Source organism: Rutilus rutilus, assembly GCF_951802725.1.
Source record: "Rutilus rutilus genome assembly, chromosome: 25".
Classification (NCBI taxonomy): Eukaryota; Metazoa; Chordata; class Actinopteri; order Cypriniformes; family Leuciscidae; genus Rutilus; species Rutilus rutilus.
The window spans coordinates 1699970-1722527 of record NC_140229.1 but is presented as its reverse complement, the minus strand read 5'-3'; the positions used below and the strand labels follow the sequence as shown (position 1 = coordinate 1722527).

Here is a 22558-nt window from a genome sequence, read left to right as displayed (position 1 = left end):
CAAGATGCATTTACTATAGTAAAATGCCATAAGATATTATGACTTGTTTAAGCAAAAACTCGCTTCATTTTGATTTATTATCCCAGAAAACAAGTCATAATATCTTATGGCATTTTACTATAGTAAATGCATCTTGATTTTTGGACTGGAAACAAGACTAAAATACTAAGTAAGAGAAGCATTATTTGCAGTGCGTGCAGCGGATGTCCTGCAGAGACGGCGAGCGCATCAGGATTAATAATGTTCCTCGGGATCTGTGGGTCAGTGGTCGGGGTGGCAGAGGAACTCATCAGCTGAGGATCTCTTCAGTTAAAGCTCATCGCAGCGATTGATTCCAGACGGACTCGCGAGTACAAGCGCAGAGAGCAGGAGGGGAACATATGGGCTTCATTTCTCTGATGTTTCTGCTCAAACGCAGAGTAACTGCTGGGGTTTATACACTTACATTTAATCATTTAGCAGACGCTTTTATCCAAAGTGACTTACAAATGAGGAGAGCAATAGAAGCAGTTAAACTAACAATAGGACAACAATACAGGTGCTGTGACCCTTCCCAGTTTAGTCTGACGCAGTTAATGAGAAGAGAAGAGAAGAGAAGAGAAGAGAAGAGAAGAGAAGAGAAGAGAAGAGAAGAGAAGAGAAGAGAAGAGAAGAGAAGAGAAGAGAAGAGAAGAGAAGAGAAGAGAAGAGAAGAGAAGATCAGTGGTGGGAATGGGGTTAGACCTTCACAACAATTGTTTGTGATTTCTTTCTTTCTTAGTTAATGTGTAATTATGTATAAAAAAGATAAAATAAAAATGAAAAACTTTTTATATATATTTAAATGATCAATTATTAATGTTATAAATGTTAAGATTTATTTAAAGATCATAACCGCTATAATTTTTTTAACTATACATTTAAAATATTTGTTTATATTTGTTCATTTATAATACATTATAGATTTTTTAAATGATAAATGATTAATTATAAACTTGCACATTATTAATATAAATTAATTTGAAACTTATGTACATTATAAATAAACATTATATTTTTTATAAATTTGTATTTTATATAAAAACATTTATATATGATATTTTAAAATGCTTAAATGATCAATGATTAATATTATAAACATTTTATGATTTAAAATCATAATTGTTATAATTTAAAAATATACATGTATGATATATGCAGATTTTTTTTAATTATAAATGTATACATTAGTACTATGAGTCATTGTGAAATTTTATATATATATATATGCGTGTGTGTGAATAATTATGTATTGGTTATTTATATTCATATTTATATAAAAAAAATAATTTATATATATATATATATATATATATATATATATATATATATATATATATATATATTGGAGCCCATTTACAACTGTTTTTGTAAAGAGCCCTCAGTATTTGACCTCTCAATCTGCCACTACCACGTTCCCACAGACACGTTTGACGAACGGATATATAGAAGCGTCAGAAGCGTTTCCTCGTCCTCCGACAGACGCTCAGCTGAGAGGAAGAGCTCGTCTTATCTCGCCTTTTCTCACTCCAGTCTCAGGATGTGACCATTCTTCCATGATGATTCAGCTGACCTCTGACCTCTGACCTGCTGCTTCTCACTGATCATCTATAGATCCAATTCAGATTGAAGTTCTGTTGGACAATCACATATTTTCCAGCTTATATATATATATATATATAGCTGTTCAAATAAGTTTTTTTTTTTTTGTGTGTGTAAGTGCTGGGCAACGATTAATCGCATCCAAAAAAAAGTTTGTGTTTACATAATATATGTAATAATTATTTTGTATATATAAATACACACATATGCATGTATATATTTAAGAAATATTTGCATGTATATACTCTATATGTATATATACATCATTTATATTATATATAAATAACACATTTTTCTTAAATATATACATGCATATGTGTGTATAATATAGTGCGGTTTGCATAGTTAAAGGTGAAGTCTGTAAGAATGACTAGTGGTCGGAATAGGTACTGCAGTCCAAATTCAAAATATGGGAGATCGTGGTTTCTCCCGCCTCCTGCTCCTCAGACTCGACACTCACACGGGTCGCCAGTTTGAGACGCGCAACAGGAACGAGCGCACTGGACAATGAAAACTGGCACTGTGCAGTATCACAGACCAAAACAAAAACAAACATTCCAGCCGGTAAACGCACATTTCACAGTATAATAACCGGCTGTAGAAGTGTTTTTCAGAGAAACGTGTAGCACGTTTCCTCAATATATGCAAACATATGGTATTTTTATGCTTTAGTAGAGTGAAAGTGTTCCATACAGCACCTTTAAGCATCATTATTAGGATAGTTATATGAACACAGCACTCTTCCTCCAGATGCCTGCGAGCTGCAGATAAGAGCGTTGAGCTTCAGCACGGATTCATTCGCACGGATCTGTCGGCTCGTTTTTCCTCCGTTGCGCGTAAATCAAGGGAGCACATGCTCCGTGACCCGCGGCTTTGATTCCAGCACCGTCTGAATGAGCCGCTCTGTGCCTCGCTGACCTCTGACCTCTCAGAGAAGGGAAGGCTTGTCCTTCCACTCCCTGAAACGGCCGGTTATTTTGCCAGGTGTCTCCTCCAGTTCTGGGAATGTTTTTTTTTTTTTTTTTTCTCCCGTCCTGAGTAAATCGATCCATTGTTTTTGGTGTGGATGTCCCGTCCGCAGATGGTCCGGCGAGAAGAGATAGAGTTCATATATCTTAACTAGAACTTTCCATCACCTTCGGTCACGCTACACGACCGCGCACAAAACTGGCCGATCTCATTACCCGTTTTGGTCTTGCGTAACACAGGCGCTGTTGTGGGTGAAGTTCAGCGAGGGGTCGCACAGATTGAAATCTCTTTCTCTTTGATTATCAGGGCTTCCTAAAGCAGGTGCACCTGCGCCTCAGACGGGACAGGTCACCAAAGGCCTCGCGAAGGGACCGGATCGACCCAAACCTCAAGCTCATCCCAGTGACCAGGACGATTCGCTGGTGCAGAGAGCCGAACACATCCCAGCGGGAACACGGACACCCATGTGCGCTCACTGCAACATGGTCATCAGGTCAGATGCACATTTAAATTTAGATGCATATATTTAAAAGACGCATGCATATTTAAATTGAATAAATATTTGTTTTAATCAGTTATTCATGCCAGGGTTGGAAGCATCCTTAAAATAGGTACAGGTCATTTAGGATTGTATTTGTAAGTGTATAAATGACATGCAGTATTAGCTTTATTCTATGATTTAAGTAGTTTTTTATTTTATTTTTTAGAAGAGCCTTTCTGGGGACCCGAGACGCAAATTAGCTTATGCTATACTCTCGATGTGCAATGCATGTTTTCCAGCTGGAAATCATGTTTTTTTGTACTGTCCTTACATAAATAAACATATAAATATAATAAATAAAACATGCACTTCTCCATCATGAGACTCCTCAGACAACACAGTGATGTTAAATGTAGAGTTGCACCGATATTACATTTCTCCGCCGATACCGATAGCCGATTATTCAGAATGATATCGGTCGATACCCAAAAAAATCACCCAAATAATGCTGCAAACTATACAGAGAACCTTCTCATTTAGTACACTATAATATTAGAGGTTAAAATTAACAACAGAGCGATTATTAATAGTTATTTATATTGTTGTTTCTGTTGATATTATCATTCATTGATTTGTATATATTTTCTAAATGTATCTTGTTTTCTTTTGCTTTTTTTGTAAAATGTAAAATTCTAATAATCCATCCCGGCGGGAACATGGCGCTCACTGCAATATGGTCATCAGGTCAGACACACATGCACTTCTGCATCATGATACTCCTCAAACTGTGATATTAATCAAGTTCAGGTTTAAAGTTTGTTTTATTTATAAAGCACATTTAAAAACAGCAAGCACATCTGACCAAAGGGCTGAACAACACAAACAACGAAGAGAAACCGGCCAAACCACAGAATGATATCGGTCGATGCCGATAGTTAGATTTTTCTTAAGGAAAAAAAATCTCTCCCAAATAATGCTGCAAACTATACAGGGAACCCTCTCATTTAGTACACCATGATATTGGTTAGAAGGAATTGGTTAGAGGAAATTGCGTGAACTTGTGACTATGATTAATGAGATGACGTGCAATCATAATGATTGTGCGATGAATCATCTCCGACAACGTGTTGAATCAGTGAACCTTTTTAAGCAGAAGTGTAGAAGTTTCTCTCACTATTTTACCTCTATAGATGTTTTAAGTGTAGAAGTTTCTCTCACTATTTTGCCTCTATAGATGTTTTAAGTGTAGAAGTTTCTCACTATTTTACCTCTATAGATGTTTTAAGAACTTAAAGTCCCCCTGTGGAGTAAATCCAGCTTTTAATGTTGTTTATGTAAATGTGGTGTTTTTAATGTGTGGTGATGTGCAAATGTATATTATGAGAAACTGAAACAGTTTTTTGAGCTTTGATGCATGTAAACCTGTTGTAGGAGACTCAACAACAACATTAGGAAACTTTAAAATAGCATAATAGGGGCACTTTAAAACCACAGTGAACCAAAGACAGTCTCCAAAACACGGTTTATATGTAACGGTTATCTGAATGTTGCAGAAAAGCACTTTCTGATATTATTCACACAATAGATCATTTATTCAATCACAGATGAGCTCATCTAAATAATATTCAGACTCCAGGTCCATTTTTATCAGCTCAAAGCACTGAAGAATCATGTCGATACTTTATAAGGTTTCTGAACTTCATACTTGATAACAAGTCCTTTGTGGAAAATGTTACTTTGTGTTACTGTGTTTAATAATGTTTAGATGTTACTGCTTCTTTACACTGAAAAAAATGATTTATTGACTTAGTAGAATTTACTAAAAGAAATTATGTTAATTGGATCCACATAATTGATTTTAGCTACATTTAAACAAATGCATTACGTTGAACTAAGTTCAGCTTAATGCATTTGTTTAAATGTAGCTAAAATCAATTGCGTGGAACCACTTACGATAAAAACATTTAGAAAATTCAGTGAATTTACTGAAATCATTGAATTTACTAAAAAAAAAATATCGTAAGTGGTTCCACGCAATTGATTTTAGCTACATTTAAACAAATGCATTAAGCTGAACTTAGTTCAACGTAATGCATTTGTTTAAATGTAGCTAAAATCAATTATGTGGATCCAATTAACATAATTTCTTTTAGTAAATTCAACTAGTCAATGAATCATTTTTTTCAGTGTAGGGACTTTATAGTTTAAAATGACCAAGAATAAATTTGAGTATTTATTTTCTATTATAATAAATTTTTCTGTTTGGGTATTTATTAATTTGATTAATTAATGTAAACTAGGATTCAAAAGTTTGTGGCCAGTAAGATGTTCTGCTCACCACAGCTGTATTTATTTAATCAAAACAGTAAAAACAGTAAAAAATTTACTAAAAGTTAAGATAGCTGTTTTCTATGTGAATATACAGTAAAGTGTAATTTATTCCTGTGATCAAAGCTGAATTTTCAGCATCATTACTCCAGTCTTCAGTGTCACATGATCCTTCAGAAATCACTCTAATATGATGATCAAGAAACATTTATGATTATTATCAATTGAAAACAGTTATATTTGTTTGGAAAACGTGGTGCATTTTATTTTTCAGGATTCTTTGATGAATAGAAAGTTCAGAAGAACAGCATTTATTTGAAAACAAAACTTTTGTAACATTATAAAAGCCTTCACTGTCACTTTTGATCAATTTAATGCATCCTTGCTGAATAAAAGTATTAGTTTCTTTACCCCAAACTTTTGAACTGTTGTGTTACATTGTTACATTTGTTGTAACCAGGGCCGGCCCGAGGCATAAGCGAACTAAGCGGCTGCTTGGGGCCCCGTCGCCACCAGGGGGCCCCCAAGCGATTATTATTATTATTTTATTTTTTTACATATTAATTAAATTAAACAAGTGACATAAATGAATGAATGGATTAATAATTCAAGACAAGAAAATTCTGATTTCATGATCAATATACCTGCCTACAACTGCTGCGGTGTCTGCCAGTGTTTGAGTGATGCGCATAACCTCGCGTGCATAGACAATTCGTGCGCAAAGTCACGGTAATGTTAAGCCATGTCGCAAAAATTTGATTTGATCAATGATTTATCCTTTAAATTTAATGATATTCAGAACAGAACAAGAATAAAAAAATAACTAAAAACAAGCCAAAACGAAATAATTTAAAGCGAAAGTGCTGGGCTCACGTATCTCTCTCATTAGAATCAAAATGTTTTAACATTCGCGATGGATTTGGATGGTAAACTATTCTTTATTATAGGCTTCTTTGTACTTCACCCACGTTCCAATATCGAGGGGAAAAAAATCATTCTCTTCACATGCGCAAAAATGTGCTTGAAATCCAATATCGAGGGGAAAAAAATCATTCTCTTCACATGCGCAAAAATGTGCTTGCAAATATCACAGTGGAGCGGTGCTTAGGCTACGCAGCGCTGAATACGAATTGTTGGCTTATTTAAACAGAGCAGTGCAATTTTTATATGTTAGGTTGACTATTTTATTACTATATTTTATTACGGCTTTAACGAACAGGCTGCGATGTCAAGATTGCAATGCTTGAATATGTTGTGTGTGTGTGTGTGTGTGTGTGTGTGTGTGTGTGTGTGTGTGTGAGGCGCGGGCGCGATCGAACAGTGGAAACATAAAAACATACTCCGTCATGTTCATACAAGACATCATTCAAACTGCAAAAACGTTGGAGGATATTTTTCAAATAAGTTTTTTTTTATATGTTTTGTGACAATTTGTTTTCAGAAGTTTCAAAGAGTTAGTAAAAGAGTAAAGAAAAAGTTAAAACATTAAGTATAAATTTTTTATTAAGTATTTATTTTGTATTAATACATAACCTCATTGTATTAATTTATAATGTAACATTATAGAGTGACATTGTGTCAATAATCGTCAAGCACAGGTGACTCCGCGTGGTGGGAGGGGGCCCCCAAACCAAATTCTGCTTAGGGCCCCCAAAAGGCTCGGGCCGGCACTGGTTGTAACCTTGAAACAGACTTAAGAAAACATGTTTTGCTGAGATCAAATGCTATAACTCATGGTTTGAAGCAGCTCAGAGTTGAAGATAATGTCGGTGTGAAGTTGAATTAGCAGAGAAAGAAGCGTGTGACAGATTTGTGGTGACAGTGGGGCTCTTCGTGGTTCAGGATCTCAGACTCCTTCAGCTCGACCCCAGAGATCGCGAGCGAGTGTCGGTATCGGTTACACAGACTGCCAGACTCCTGCCGAAACACCCGTGACATCCAAGCTTAAAGTCTCCGTTTTCTGCATTTGATATCGCCGCTGTCTGTTGTTTTCCCTCCCAGCTAATCATCCGATTTGTAACCCGCATCCCCGCTGCCGTCCTCACGTTACCCTGAACTGATCCCTTCACATCACATCTACACATCGACTCGCTCAAAGCGGCTGTTTAACAGTGTCAGGACAGACAAACCGGGAAATCAAACATTCTTAGAGCAGAAAATCTGTTATTTTTGTTTTATTAGGCATAAAACATTACAATAAGGTCCCATTAGTTAATGCATGAATTAACAATGAGCAATACATTCGTTACAGTATTTATTAATCTTAGTTAGCATTAGTTAAAGTCCCCCCGTGGTGAAAATCAAGCTTTTAATGTTGTTTATATGTCTATGTGGTGTTTTTAACGGTGTTCATGTGTAAATTCATAAGTCGACACCATTGCTGAGTATTTTCTCCTTAAAACTGCAGTGAACCAAAGACAGTCTATCGCAACATTTATTGGCAAATCACTTCCATTTGTTTAATTAAATATTTTGGAAGTAAATTCATTATGGATCATTACAAATACTTTGCTTTAAAAGTACCATGTAGTCACACAGTGAGCAAAAGAAATCTGTATAGGAAAAAAGATGCATCGATAATCGTTTTATCACCGTATCGCAGCCCTCAGAATCGTAATCGAATCTAATCGTATCGTGAGGTGATTAGAGATTCCCACCCCTAGTATTGTTTATTATTAGTTCATTATAATAAGGTTTCATTTGTTAACATTAGTTAAAGTGTTTCCCTTTTTTTTTATATGGTGGATGCAGCGTTATTGTAGTCAATGAGATACTATTATAGTTTTTATTAATGTTTTGAATTATTTTTTATTTTCCTTTTTTAATTTAGATTTAGTGGTTTTGTCATGTTTTTAAATGCTTATATAGTTTTTTTTATACATTTTTATTTCTGTATTCAGTGTAGTTATTTCAGTATAATCAGTATTTATTAGTGTAGTAGTAAATTGAACTAAATTAAAATGTGAAATGTAGCTGAAATAATAGTTTATTTTATTTTTCTTTTATTTATTTATTTATTTTGTAAGATTATTTATGTAGGGACAGTACAAAAAACATGATTCCAGTCGAAAACTGGAAAATATGCATTACACATTGAGAGTATAGCATAAGCTAATATGCGACATATACATTTATTTATATATATATATATATATATATATATATATATATATATATATATATATATATATATATATATATACACTCACCTAAAGGATTATTAGGAACACCATACTAATATTGTGTTTGACCCCCTTTCGCCTTCAGAACTGCCTTAATTCTACGTGGCATTGATTCAACAAGGTGCTGAAAGCATTCTTTAGAAATGTTGGCCCATATTGATAGGATAGCATCTTGCAGTTGATGGAGATTTGTGGGATGCACATCCAGGGCATGAAGCTCCCGTTCCACCACATCCCAAAGATGCTCTATTGGGTTGAGATCTGGTGACTGTGGGGGCCATTTTAGTACAGTGAACTCATTGTCATGTTCAAGAAACCAATTTGAAATGATTCGAGCTTTGTGACATGGTGCATTATCCTGCTGGAAGTAGCCTTCAGAGGATGGGTACATGGTGGTCATAAAGGGATGGACATGGTCAGAAACAATGCTCAGGTAGGCCGTGGCATTTAAACGATGCCCAATTGGCACTAAGGGGCCTAAAGTGTGCCAAGAAAACATCCCCCACACCATTACACCACCACCACCAACCTGCACAGTGGTAACAAGGCATGATGGATCCATGTTCTCATTCTGTTTACGCCAAATTCTGACTCTACCATCTGAATGTCTCAACAGAAATCGAGACTCATCAGACCAGGCAACATTTTTCCAGTCTTCAACTGTCCAATTTTGGTGAGCTCGTGCAAATTGTAGCCTCTTTTTCCTATTTGTAGTGGAGATGAGTGGTACCCGGTGGGTTCTTCTGCTGTTGTAGCCCATCCGCCTCAAGGTTGTGCGTGTTGTGGCTTCACAAATGATTTGCTGCATACCTCGGTTGTAACGAGTGGTTATTTCAGTCAAAGTTGCTCTTCTATCAGCTTGAATCAGTCGGCCCATTCTCCTCTGACCTCTAGCATCAACAAGGCATTTTCGCCCACAGGACTGCCGCATACTGGATGTTTTTCCCTTTTCACACCATTCTTTGTAAACCCTAGAAATGGTTGTGCGTGAAAATCCCAGTAACTGAGCAGATTGTGAAATACTCAGACCGGCCCGTCTGGCACCAACAACCATGTCACGCTCAAAATTGCTTAAATCACCTTTCTTTCCCATTCTGACATTCAGTTTGGAGTTCAGGAGATTGTCTTGACCAGGACCACACCCCTAAATGCATTGAAGCAACTGCCATGTGATTGGTTGATTAGATAATTGCATTAATGAGAAATTGAACAGGTGTTCCTAATAATCCTTTAGGTGAGTGTATATTCTAATCATAGAATAAAGCTAATACAGCATGTCATTTATACACATACAAATACATACCTAAATTACCTGTACCCATTTATCTTATTTTTATTTTATATTTATTTAAGTTAAGGTTTCTTTTCTTCAAGTAACCGTGTTTAACTGCAATAACCCTTTATGATTATTTGTCCTGTTTGTTGTTGAATAAGCGTCTGGTGTTTTTCAGGGGTCCGTTCCTGGTGGCCATGGGCAAATCATGGCACAATGAGGAGTTCAGCTGTTCTCACTGCCACCGCTCGCTGGCAGACGTGGGCTTCGTGGAGGAGCGCGGGTCCGTTTACTGCGAGCGCTGTTACGAGCAGTTTCTGGCCCCGACGTGCTCCCGCTGCCAGCAGAAGGTGCTCGGGGTGAGTGACACAACAGACACTAACTGAGTCTATGATTGCTCATATTCCCAACTATGTTTAAAAGTGTGTGTGTGTCGTCCTACATGTTTGTGAATGATTCCTCAAACTGTGTCTTGTTGGATTTAATTAGCTTAAATCAGTGACACTACAGCTTAAATGCATTTTAGTGACATTGAGCCCTATGTTGCACCCACCGCAATTGACTTTGTACACTGACGCATGTATCATTGCTATTTTGCACCCGACGCACAGCGGACTTTTCCCTCCGCAGACGCATGTCGGTAAATTAGGGAATGAACTTGCGGTTCAGCGAAAAGAGGAGGCGTGTTCCAGCGCAAACTTTCCTTAGTACTATTTAGCAGTTTCCGAAAACAATTCCGCCACAGACCTAAAAGTCTGTGGTGCGTTATTCAGATGCTATTTTAAGGGCGCATGCTTGGCCATAATGTAGCGTGTGCACAACGTGCATACACTTTGCTTCTCTCATCTACACACAGATGCAGCAGTTCACATTTTTGCAAACCATACATAATTACAAGGAAAAATATTACCACACGAGGGAAATCATTGTGGTGTCCATGACGATGTGAAAAAATAGGAATAAATCTAGCTTACACATTTACCAAAATTATTATACGCCTGTTTAACCAAAGCTAAAAAATAAATTATTAATTTTAAATATTATAATTATTTTCTTGAAATATTAGATTACATAGAAATATGGAAATATTATATAAAACTTATATTTCAAATCACTCACACACACACACACACACACACACACACACACACACACACACACACACACACACACACACACACACACACACACACACACACACACACACTTAAAAATTATTTAAAATGTTTTTTTTTATATAGATTTCAGGTTTATTAACCAAATATATATTTAACAATATAGCTGCAAGCAGCAATTACGAGGGCCAAGCTGAATAAGACGACAAGTCATGCCAACATTGCTGAAAGTGTCAGACCAACTGCAACAATGAGCAATTAAAGACATTTAAAGAGGATTTTAGGCGAAATGGCTGAAAAATCATAAAAACAGTAATTAAAAATATGATCTAATATGATTATCACTTTCGACCAATAGGTGGCGCGGTTACAAAACTGATGTGATGTGGTCAGAGTGAAGTAACAATGACACATACAAAGATTGGTGTCAATATGTCAAGGCATTGCAGAGATAAAGCCTGAATAATGCTTTTGGCATCATGCCTCAACTTTGCTGCTGCGGTATATGAAAACGGTTTTGTCTATCGACACAAAATCCATAACTTTTAGTCAGCACAGTCTGGAGATGATACGATTAGATTTTGGTGGAAATCAGACAAACGGTCTAGGAGGAGTTCGAAAAGTATGCATTGAATGAAAATCAAGATGGCGGACAGGAAGTTAGGCCATATAAGGAAAACTTGGTATCTATATTATCGGCTTGACCCAAGGAATCTATTAAGAACAGTGTCATAACGATAGGAAAATTTATTCAAAAGTTATTAGCAGTTTTGGGAATTTTTGTTAACTTTTGACCACAAGGTGGCGCTGGTCCGAAACTTCTCATGCTCCTTCAGGGCATCGTGCTGATGACCCATACCAAGTTTCGTAACAATCCGTTCATGCATTCTTAAAATACAGTATTTTGGCACAAAATTCTTTCCCAAATTCACAAAAAGATTTTTGCATGAGTGAAACTTTGGACAGTTGGTGGCGCTAGAGGGATTGGGTTGGAGACTCCAAATTTGCTATGGCGACTTTTCAGACTGTCCTCTATCAGTGTGCCAAATTTCATAACTTTCCCGCAATCGGTTCTATGGGCTGCCATAGACTCCCAGTCGGAAGAAAAAGAAGAATAAGAACGGGAACAGATCCGCACCTTCGGTGCTTGGCCCCTAAAAAATATATATGTTCAAGTTCGAAGCTGTTAACAGTTCATCATAGTTCTTTTTATTTAAATAGAAAAAAAATCTATAAATGCAAAATACGATAGGGTTTATCGCAACCAGCTCACTTTTACAGGTAAATAGTTCCTGCAAAACAATTTTTTGTATGTGAATAATGTTTTACATGAATATTATGACACGAGTGAAGCACAAAGCTTTGTTTACAAAAGAAATAATAGGTTAGCAATTAAGTGTTACATCGCAGCCATGGAAAAGTTTGGATTCATGACGAATGAGAGAGTTGTGCGTGAGCCCATAAATTTAAGCTTTGTCGGCTTTGAATTCTGGTTTGCGATCTGGTCACCCGATTATCAGCGAATTTAACAATATTCCATTAGTTATTCAATATAGAAAGCTTGAATTGTCTACTTTTAAACAAAATGATTCAAAACGAAAAGAAACCGACTAGCCTACTCTGCTTATGAATTCTGTATGAAGTGTGCATCTCTCTCTATTGGCACGTTCACTGCGAAGATGACGAGTCAGCATTGTCAACTTCATCTTTGCAGCCGACACTGACACAGAAAACACTAGTTTATTTATAAACAATTCAAATGTCTTCTTGCTATATTTGACACATTCATAATCCTTACTTTTGCCAGTTCTTTGTGACAGCTGTTATGTGCGTTATTGGCAGCATCACCATCTGGTTACATGAACGCGTCACCACCGCATCAGCACCAGAACATGGAGATTTTATTTTAGAGAATAATCGCACAACCCTTTTAGATATTCTATAATTAAATCAACTAATCGAATATTCAAAAATTGTGACTCATCCCTCCATGGAATCTCTTGTTTCTTTTTCCATATCGTCACTCGCATCTCACCCATTTCCGAATGGGATTATAAACGTTTCTTCCTTGGTTCGCTTTTAATTAGGCCTATTATTTTCGTATTCTTTACTGTGGTAAAGTAGAAAAACGCTGTTGGAATGATAGCCTACATTTTTACTTGTACGTCAAATTTCTTTTAACACAGTTTGTGCTTGTTATTAGACATGGTAAGGCACGTCAAGTTTATTTGTAAAGCGCGTTTCACATGTGCGGGTGAGTTTCGAATTTTTTGTTTCGCTTTCTCTGCCAGCGCAATATCAAACATAGCCTAAATGCCTTGCCCTTGTGGAAGATAAAATTCGCTTTTCATACCTTTTACAACAAGTAGAAAACATGAAGATATCAGAAAACATCCCTCTCAAAGCGCAGAGCAGTAGGCTATATCACGCGTCTTTGTGTGGAAATATTAAACGGAAGTTTTTTTTTTGTTTTTTATTTTATTTTATAAATTCAACTTTATTATATTACTTAAGTTAACAGTATTTACTGATATTTATTTTACTGCTTTACAGGCTTTAGTGTGTTGTTTCTTTGTTTTTTTTATTTATTTCAAAACAACCCCCCAACCACTGCCGGTAGTTGGTCCGTTACCACCGCTGTGGTAAAAAACTGCCACCGTCACAGCCCTAGCGCACCATCGGCTTAAATCAGGATAATAACGCAGAAGACGATCTTTTAGCCGACTAAATGCCTCAAATGCATCAGGGCTGAAGTGATGGGAACATAGCCGTGGGTCTTTAGGGAGTTGTACTTATCCACAAGCAGCTTCCCACTCTTTTCTTATTTTCTTCTCCTTTGGAAAGCAGTGGAGGCTTACATCACTCTCCTTGTTGCCTTTGGACTGGAAATTACAAACAAACGCTGCACAATGTGGCATTATATTCACTTTTAGGATGTAGCTGCAGTTAAACTTAGCGCCATTAGCTCACCTCTCTCTGTTCTGAACACAACCGACACAACCTATACACGTCATTGACCCAGAATGCATTGCGCGCGCAAAAATAATGGCTGCCTTCATAGTTCAAATTCTGTAAAACACCGTGAGGATTTTTTAAATAATGAAAATATTTGATGTATTTCTGACTATGTATTTTGTAGGAGAGAGCAATTGTAGCATATTTAGGCCTATGTGTCTTAATAGTTGGGGTTCCTTTTAAAGCTTCATTCCTTCATCATTCCCAGCCTCCCCCTCCTCTGCTCTCTCTGAGAGTGTGGGACTGTGGGAACGAGCTTTAATCGGGATCATAAGGTCTGGTAAAGCTGGCACCGGCTGCTCAGATGTGTGACAATTAGCACTGGCTGTGTCGCATCGGCTTTAGTGGGCTTCAGAACCGCTTCACTCGCTTAATGAGCGAATGAGAGAAAACCTGTGCTTTTTTTTTGTCCTGGATATATTTAATATTCAACAATATTATTGATCTGCCTGCATTGACACCATTATATGAGAACTGATCTGAGCAGGACGATGACACCACTGTTTTCTCCAGAGCTGCTATATATATAAATGAACTAAATTAATAACTTTTTGACAACAAAAATGAAACATCACTGAACTGACTTAAGCTGGACTATGACGCTATTTTCTTCTGAAATAAAATTATTTATATTTTATCATTTATTTTTTACAAAATAAATTTCTATTAATATATTTTATATAAATTATAAAATTGTGTAAAATGTATAATTCTAAAATATATTAATAATTATTTTAAAATATTATAAAAAAGTGTGTATATGCTAAAATTAAAACATTTAATTCAAAATGTATCTTTTTTTTTTTACATATAATTAATATATATAAAAAATTATATATAATTTGATTGCTTATAAAAGCTTACTAAGATAGATTAAATATTTTATTTACTTATCTGCACATTATGTGACCATTAACAGACATGAACATGTGAATGTGTTGTTAAAATCTCAGTAATAATTTTGCCTTAACTGGTTTGGCTGACAAAGTCTGTGATTTGCTCAGATAAGTAGCCGAAGCGTTTGTAGTTGTAGCAACGAGTCGTTGTTTCACAGAGAGAGTTTAATGTGCTTTTTTCATCTGCTAACAGGAGGTCATCAACGCCCTGAAGCAGACCTGGCATGTGCAGTGCTTTCTGTGCGCCTCCTGCCAGCAGCCGATCCGCAACAACACCTTCCACCTGGAGGACGGGCAGCCGTACTGCGAGACAGGTGAGTGTTACCCATAAACCCCACCGTTACCCATAAACCCCACCGTTACCCATAAACCCGACCGTTACCCATGCACCCCAGCTTTACCCATGCACCCCAGCTTTACCCATACACCCCTCCGTTACCCATACACCCCTCCGTTACCCATACACCCCTCCGTTACCCATACACCCCACCGTTACCCATAAACCCCAGCTTTACCCATACACCCCTCCGTTACCCATACACCCCTCCGTTACCCATAAACCCCACCGTTACCCATGCACCCCTCCGTTACCCATACACCCCTCCTTTACCCATAAACCCCAGATTTACCCATACACCCCTCCTTTACCCATAAACCCCACCCACGAGCCCATCAAACACTCCTGTCCCGGGAAACCAATGCTGTAATTGGGCATCATAACCCCCCATTAAAGGGATAGTTCACCCAAAAATGAAAATTACCCCATGATTTACTCACCCTGAAGTCATCCTAGGTGTATATGACATTCTTCTTTCAGACGAATACAATCAGAGTTATGTTAAAAAATGTCCTGGCTCTTCCAAGCTTTATAATTGGAGTGAATGGGTGTCTGTCTTTGGAAGTCCATCAAAGTGCATCTATCCATGATAAAAGTGCATCTATCCATCATAAAAGTGCATCTATCCACGATAAAAGTGCATCTATCCATCATAAAAGTGCATCTATCCATGATAAAAGTGCATCTATCCATCATAAAAGTGCATCTATCCATGATAAAAGTGCATCTATCCATCATAAAAGTGCATCTATCCATGATAAAAGTGCATCTATCCATGATAAAAGTGCATCTGTCCATCATAAAAGTGCATCTATCCATGATAAAAGTGCATCTATCCATGATAAAAGTGCATCTATCCATCATAAAAGTGCATCTATCCATGATAAAAGTGCATCAAAGTGCATCTATCCATGATAAAAGTGCATCTATCCATGAAAAGTGCATCTATCCATCATAAAAGTGCATCTATCCATCATAAAAGTGCATCTATCCATCATAAAAGTGCATCTATCCATGATAAAAGTGCATCTATCCATGATAAAAGTGCATCAAAGTGCATCTATCCATGATAAAAGTGCATCTATCCATGAAAAGTGCATCTATCCATCATAAAAGTGCATCTATCCATCATAAAGTGCTCCACAGGCTCCGAGGGGTTAATAAAGGCCTTCTGAAGTGAATCAATGTGTTCGTGTAAGAAAAAGATCCGTCCGTCTGCCGGAAGCTAGTTATTTTACTTGATAAAGTTTTAAATATGGATATTTTTCTTACAATAACACATCGCTTCACTTCAGAAGGCCTTTATTAACCCCCGCAGAGCCTTGTGGATGCTCTTTTATCATGGATAGATGCACTTTTTATTGACTTCAAAACATAAACAGCCATTAATTCCCATTATAAAGCTTGGAAGAGCCAGGACATTTTTTTAATATAACTCTGATTGTATTCGTCTGAAAGAAGAATGTCATATACACCTAGGATGACTTCAGGGTGAGTAAATCATGGGCTAATTTTCATTTTTGGGTGAACTATCCCTTTAAACACTCACTGATCTTTACAGGTTATAAGAGAACTGTAAAAACTTTACTACCCTTGTCATGGTTTACTGCTAACTAGGGTGGCAGAGCGTTTTTATTTTGGGAACTTTAAACATAAATTGTTCCTTAATATTTCAAGCCAAAGAAAAAGTAGTGATGCATATAATACAAACAATATAAACAAATATCTACACTTTCTTAAATCCACATACTTGAGATGCGCAATGAGAAATTGATAAAAAGCAAGTGAGTTTTTGCTTAAAACAAGAGTAAACATCTGCCAATGAGGTCTGAAAAATCATCAATTTAAAGGAAAGACACGTTTTCAGACCCCATTGGCAGACATTTTATTTTTATTCCTTGTTTGTCATTATGTAAAGCCAAAGAAATCGCCACCCACTTCACTGCGATTTATTAACGAGAAGATTCTTTCCTGTTGAGTTGATTCACAAATCACACTGAACGATTCATTCACGAATCAGACTGATTCAGTCGCTGCTGCTCAACGACTCACTGATTCACTGATCCGGTCAAAACGAGTCATGAATATCATTTGAACTTGATGGCGTGAAAAGTAAGTTACTAATGTCGAATTTTAGCATTGATTATTGTGACTGTCAGTTATTTGTAAAGTAAATCTGCTTTAAAAGGGGAAACTGTTTAAGCCCATTGAATGTCAAGTCAGATTTATTTCTATAGTGCTTTATACAAAACAGAATGTTTCAAAGCAGCTCTACAGTAATAAGCAGGAAAATAACAGTGCTAATATTGCAAAATTCATCAATTATGAAACAACATGAATAGAATAAATAATGAACATTCTTATAAATAACTTACATGTTTGATTGTATGAAGCCTGATGGATTTCAGGTTTTTCTGTGTATCTGTTTTACTCCACATGTTTAGGTACATAAGGTTGTTTTGAGGATGTATTATGTTTGATACATTTCAGGGTTTTGTTCTACAATGTCCCGCCCTGTCAAACTCTAAATAAAACTAAACTAAATTTCTTCATCGATCAGTATTTTTTACATCTAATACTTAAGTACATTAAAAAGCAAGACCTGAAAATGTGTTCTTGTGCTTCTACTGATATTGTATGTGCTTGATTTGTGTCCCGCTGTAGATGATCCATCAGTGAACATTCACCAGGCGAGCAGTATGACTGATTCTGGTCTGTTTTCTGATTGCTTTAGATTACTACACCCTCTTCGGCACCGGCTGTCACGGATGTGACTTTCCCATCGAAGCGGGCGACAAGTTCCTGGACGCGCTGGGGTTCACCTGGCACGACACCTGCTTCGTGTGTGCGGTACGTGTGTGTGTGTGTGTGTGTGTGTGTGTGTGTGTGTGTGTGTGCAGAAACACCAGGAATACACACTTCTAAAGCAGGGTTTGAAATTCACTTTTTCACTCACCAGCCAATTTGGGTTACCGGTCATTCAGGACTTCTACTAGCCAAAAAATAAACCAGATTAACTTCATCACAGCTTATATATGAAGAGTTCAGATGCAAAAGCCTCTAAGTGCCATCTGAAAAATTCTTCTAGAATGGTCATTTTTATCAAGCTCGTATATTTAAGTTCAATAATTTCACTTAAATGGCAATGCAAATTACCTATTAATTGTCATTTAAGTGAAATTACTGAACTGGAACTCTTCATATATATATATATATATATTCAGTGGCGTAACGAGCCAACACCGGGCCCTTAAGCAGGATTATCAAGGCGGCCCCCCTACTACAACACGTGATGACGCTACGCGCACCAAAAAAAAAAAAAAAAAAAAAAACACTGCTGGTGACGGCGCACCATAATAACACATTGTTACTGTTACTGCTATACACATAGGCCTAGGTCCAAATACATAAAAAAAAGATGCTCGCTTACATTATAGCTGCATTTTCCAGGCTTTCCTCTGTGCGAAGTTGTCGATCATATTCTTAAGATATCATATCCTACCAACGGTCGCTTCAGGTGCTTTACCCTTCTTATACTGTCTATGTGCTTTACTCGCTTCACTCTCTTGCTCCACCTCAATCTCGATCTCCCCCTGTGTCATCTTTTTAAAGAAGCTTCCTATTTTCCTATTGCTATTTTTGTTAATTTATTAATTAATTTATCAAATTCCTCTTTTCGTTTGCGCTTTTGAAACTTAAAGCCACTTTTGTGTTTAAAATTTGACGACTCCATATCTGTCTCAAGTTCAACGTTTTTTACTGTTTTGCACGCAATGCGCATGTTCACCCGGGGATTCCCCAGTCCCAATTCGAAACAAATTACACCAAATTCTTCATTGTTCGTTTCAAACATTTATTTAATGATCAGTCAAATATGTTGTTGTCATTATTTATTCAAATCAATTTGCAAAAATTTTAAATGCGATCAGACTAAAAGTAGTAAAATGCGATAGGGGGACCCGGCTGTCAATCAATATCTTCCAGAAACGCGGGCGGGCCCCTGATTGGTCCAGGCCCGTAAGCAACCGCTTACCCTGCTTACCGATAGTTACGCCTGTGTATATATTATACACACTCCCTACAGTGTATATTTTTTTCTTGATATACCCTGAAAGAATGGAAGTGAAATGTGACAACATGCCCCATAGGTGGGGTACATTGTAACATGACCCTATGACAGCTTCCTTTATCATCCTCATCCTTTTCACCAAAAATGTGTTTTAGGTGGACAGAACAATACAGTACAAAGAACATAAAACACATACGCTGTGTTTAATATATCATGATGATGATGAGTTGAGTATTTGTGCTAAATCTGTGCAGATTTGTCTGACACGAACTTCCCCAGCAAAGAGAGTAAATATAATTTGTAACCCGCCACTGTTGACTTTTACCTGCATTTGGCGGGTGTTAGTTTCAAAGGCTGGTCTACAGGGAGTTTGATAGACACCAAACACAGACGACTGACTGGATGCACTGTGTTTACTGTTGCAGAAATGCATTTGGCAGATGCTTTCATCTAAAGCAACATTCTAGCTGAGCATTTGATCAGATCAAGCATTTCTTCACTGCAAAAAGTGCAGTTTTCCAGTGCGATTATCTGAACATGGAGAAGCACAATGACTTGAGATATTAAGATGTATAAGTCTTGTTATCTGCCAGTGCGGTCAGAGAAATCAACTCGATTCACAGGTAAACAAGTGGATTTTTCTGACTCCATTGGCAGATATTTGTTCTGACATAAATTACTTATTTAAACGTTTTTTCTTTTAAAAAATGATTTCTTTATGCCTTAAAATAGCTTGAATATAACTACAATAAAACAATGTAACATTTTCCACAAAGGACTTATCAAGTATGAGGTTCAGAAACCTTATAAAGTATCAACATGATTCTTCAGTGCTTTGAGCTGATAAAATGGACCTGGAGTCTGAATATTATTTAGATGAGCTCATCTTTGAATAAATAATATTTTGTGTGAATAATATCAGAAAGTGCGTTTCTGCAACATTCAGATAGCAGTTTTCACACACCACATGATGTTTCTGCTTCATTTGGAGCTGCTTTTGGGATTTTTACATAAACTTTTGTTGAATAAACTACAATAAATAATTTCTTACTTAAAGTCCCCCTGTATTCAATATTTGAATCCCTTAAAACTCATCTTTGATCACCAAAATGACACATTTAAACGTTTTTCCTTGAAAAAAATATTCTTCATGCCTTAAAACAGCTTGACTGTAACTCGACACCCTCGCCTTATTTAGAATGCGAGGTTCTATGAATATGCAAATGAGCCCCGCCTCCACTCACTCACTCAGCTCAGAGATCCACTGGTTGACGATCACACGTTGATCTGATTGGTTACAAGGTAGTTTGTGACGTCAGAAACACCAGCGATTTCAAAGCGTGTTTTTGAGACTGTCTTTGGTTCACTGCAGTTTTAAGGAGGAAATACTCAGCAATGGTGTCGAATGTCGATGAATTTACACAAGAATGCAATTATCTGATCTCTTTTACTCTGCTTTAATTGGATATTAAAATGACCGGGTGAAAATACTCTTTTGTAAATCTTTGTACTCTTTCAGTAGATCTAGTGACGTGTGACTGGTTTTGAGTCCTGATTTTTTCTCTCTCTCTCTCTCTGTCTCGGTCTCTGTCTCTCGTCCTGTAGGTGTGCAGCACGAGTCTAGAGGGTCAGACCTTCTTCTCCAAGAAAGACAAGCCCTTATGTAAGAAACACGCTCACACGGTCCAGTTCTGAGCGCTCGTGCTGAACGGTGGAGTGAACGCCTCGCTGGTCATCTTTTACAGTCGCCAGATTTATTTTAGTATGTGAATGTTTTTGCTAAGAGATATATTTGCCTTGATTTTCCTCAACAACAAAAAAAGCATCAGAAAGAGACACATTTACAGCAGAGTTTATAGAATACAGATTTAAATAATGTACACTGCAAAAAAAAAAAAAAAAGTATTTTCGTCTTGTTTTCAAGGTTCAAATATCTAAACATTCATAAATTAAGAAACATTTGCTTGTATATTTAGAAGTAAAATGACTGAAGTCTCGTTTTATGAAAAATGTATCTAAAGTGAGTTTGTGCTTTAAACAGTTAAAAGAAAGTCAGAAAAATCAACTTAATTCAAAGGGAAAACGAGATGATTTTTCTGACCCCATTGGCAGATATTTGTTCTGACACTTTTTTTTTCTTTGAAAGAAAAGAAAAGTTTCTTCTTTAATTATAAACTTTGAACTTTTTTGAAAACATGTCTTAAAGCGATAGTTCACCCAAAAATGAAAATTCAGTTATCATTTACTCGCCCTCAAGTTGTTCCAAACCTGTATGAATTTCTTTCTTTTGCCGAACACAAACAAAGATATTTTGAAGAATGTTGGTAACCAAACAGTTGATGAACCCCATTGACTTCCATAGTATTTATGGATGTCAATGGGGTCCATTAACTATTTGGTTACCAACATTCCTTAAAAATATATTCTTTTGTGTTCAGCAGAGTAATGAAACTCATACAGGTTTGGAACAACTTGAGGGCGAGTAAATGATAACTGAATTTTCATTTTTGGGTGAACTATCGCTTTAATTGCTTCTCCAGTAAATGCATTTAATATATTTAATACATTTAAGAATGTTTAGATATTTGCACTGAATAAAAAAATACTTTTTCCAGCTGTTTTTGAAGATCATCATAAAGCTTGAGATCAGATGCTGTTTACTGCAGTATTTCAGCTTCAGTGTTGCATTGTGGGTGTTTTTGTATGAGTATCATGTGTTTTATTGAGTGTTATTTCCAGCATTACAGAAGTTCCACAGGTATTTAAAGAGCAGTTGACTCCGTGATGATATATTTGTTCAACTTCTCACATGAAATCACTGGTGGATCGGTATAAAGCGTTTGGATTCTCGTCTCCTGCAGTTCGACACACAGAGCTCTATTTATGCAGGTATATTTATTGAGGCAGGAGCGATGATGATTTCTGGGGCTTTCCAGGGGCTCTGCACATATTTTACAGCACAGAACGGTGATATTTAATGTTTTACGTGTTATTTCTGTGCTCCATCTGTCTGTGTACGGTTTGTGGGATATCTGATCATCTAAGTGCCTTGATTAAAACTTTTGTTTGTGCTCAAATTATGATTAATATAGAGAAACATATTTCATTTTTTTTTTTCTTATTTCTGTTTTATAGTATTTAGCTCTTGTTTTTAAGCTAATATGGGTTGGTGGTTCATGTGGATCTTTATTCTCATTCTTGATGTTGTAGTTTCCTGTAATGCATTATTATGAGACGGGATGAATAATAAAACACTGTTCTTATCAAAGTCTC

General features: G+C 36.6%; 1 protein-coding gene across 1 annotated transcript in view; it reads left to right on the top strand.

The window, feature by feature from the left end:
- pdlim5b (PDZ and LIM domain 5b) overlaps positions 1–22553 on the top strand; it is an 83251-nt gene extending 60698 nt beyond the window's left edge. The window contains exons 9-13 of the mRNA XM_084400072.1: positions 2896–3082; positions 10032–10212; positions 15073–15193; positions 17951–18066; positions 20891–22553. Of these exons, the coding sequence (XP_084256198.1) occupies positions 2896–3082; positions 10032–10212; positions 15073–15193; positions 17951–18066; positions 20891–20980 (695 nt within the window). The 3' untranslated portion in view covers positions 20981–22553. The remainder of the gene's footprint in view (positions 1–2895; positions 3083–10031; positions 10213–15072; positions 15194–17950; positions 18067–20890) is intronic.
- Positions 22554–22558: the final 5 nt, after the last annotated feature.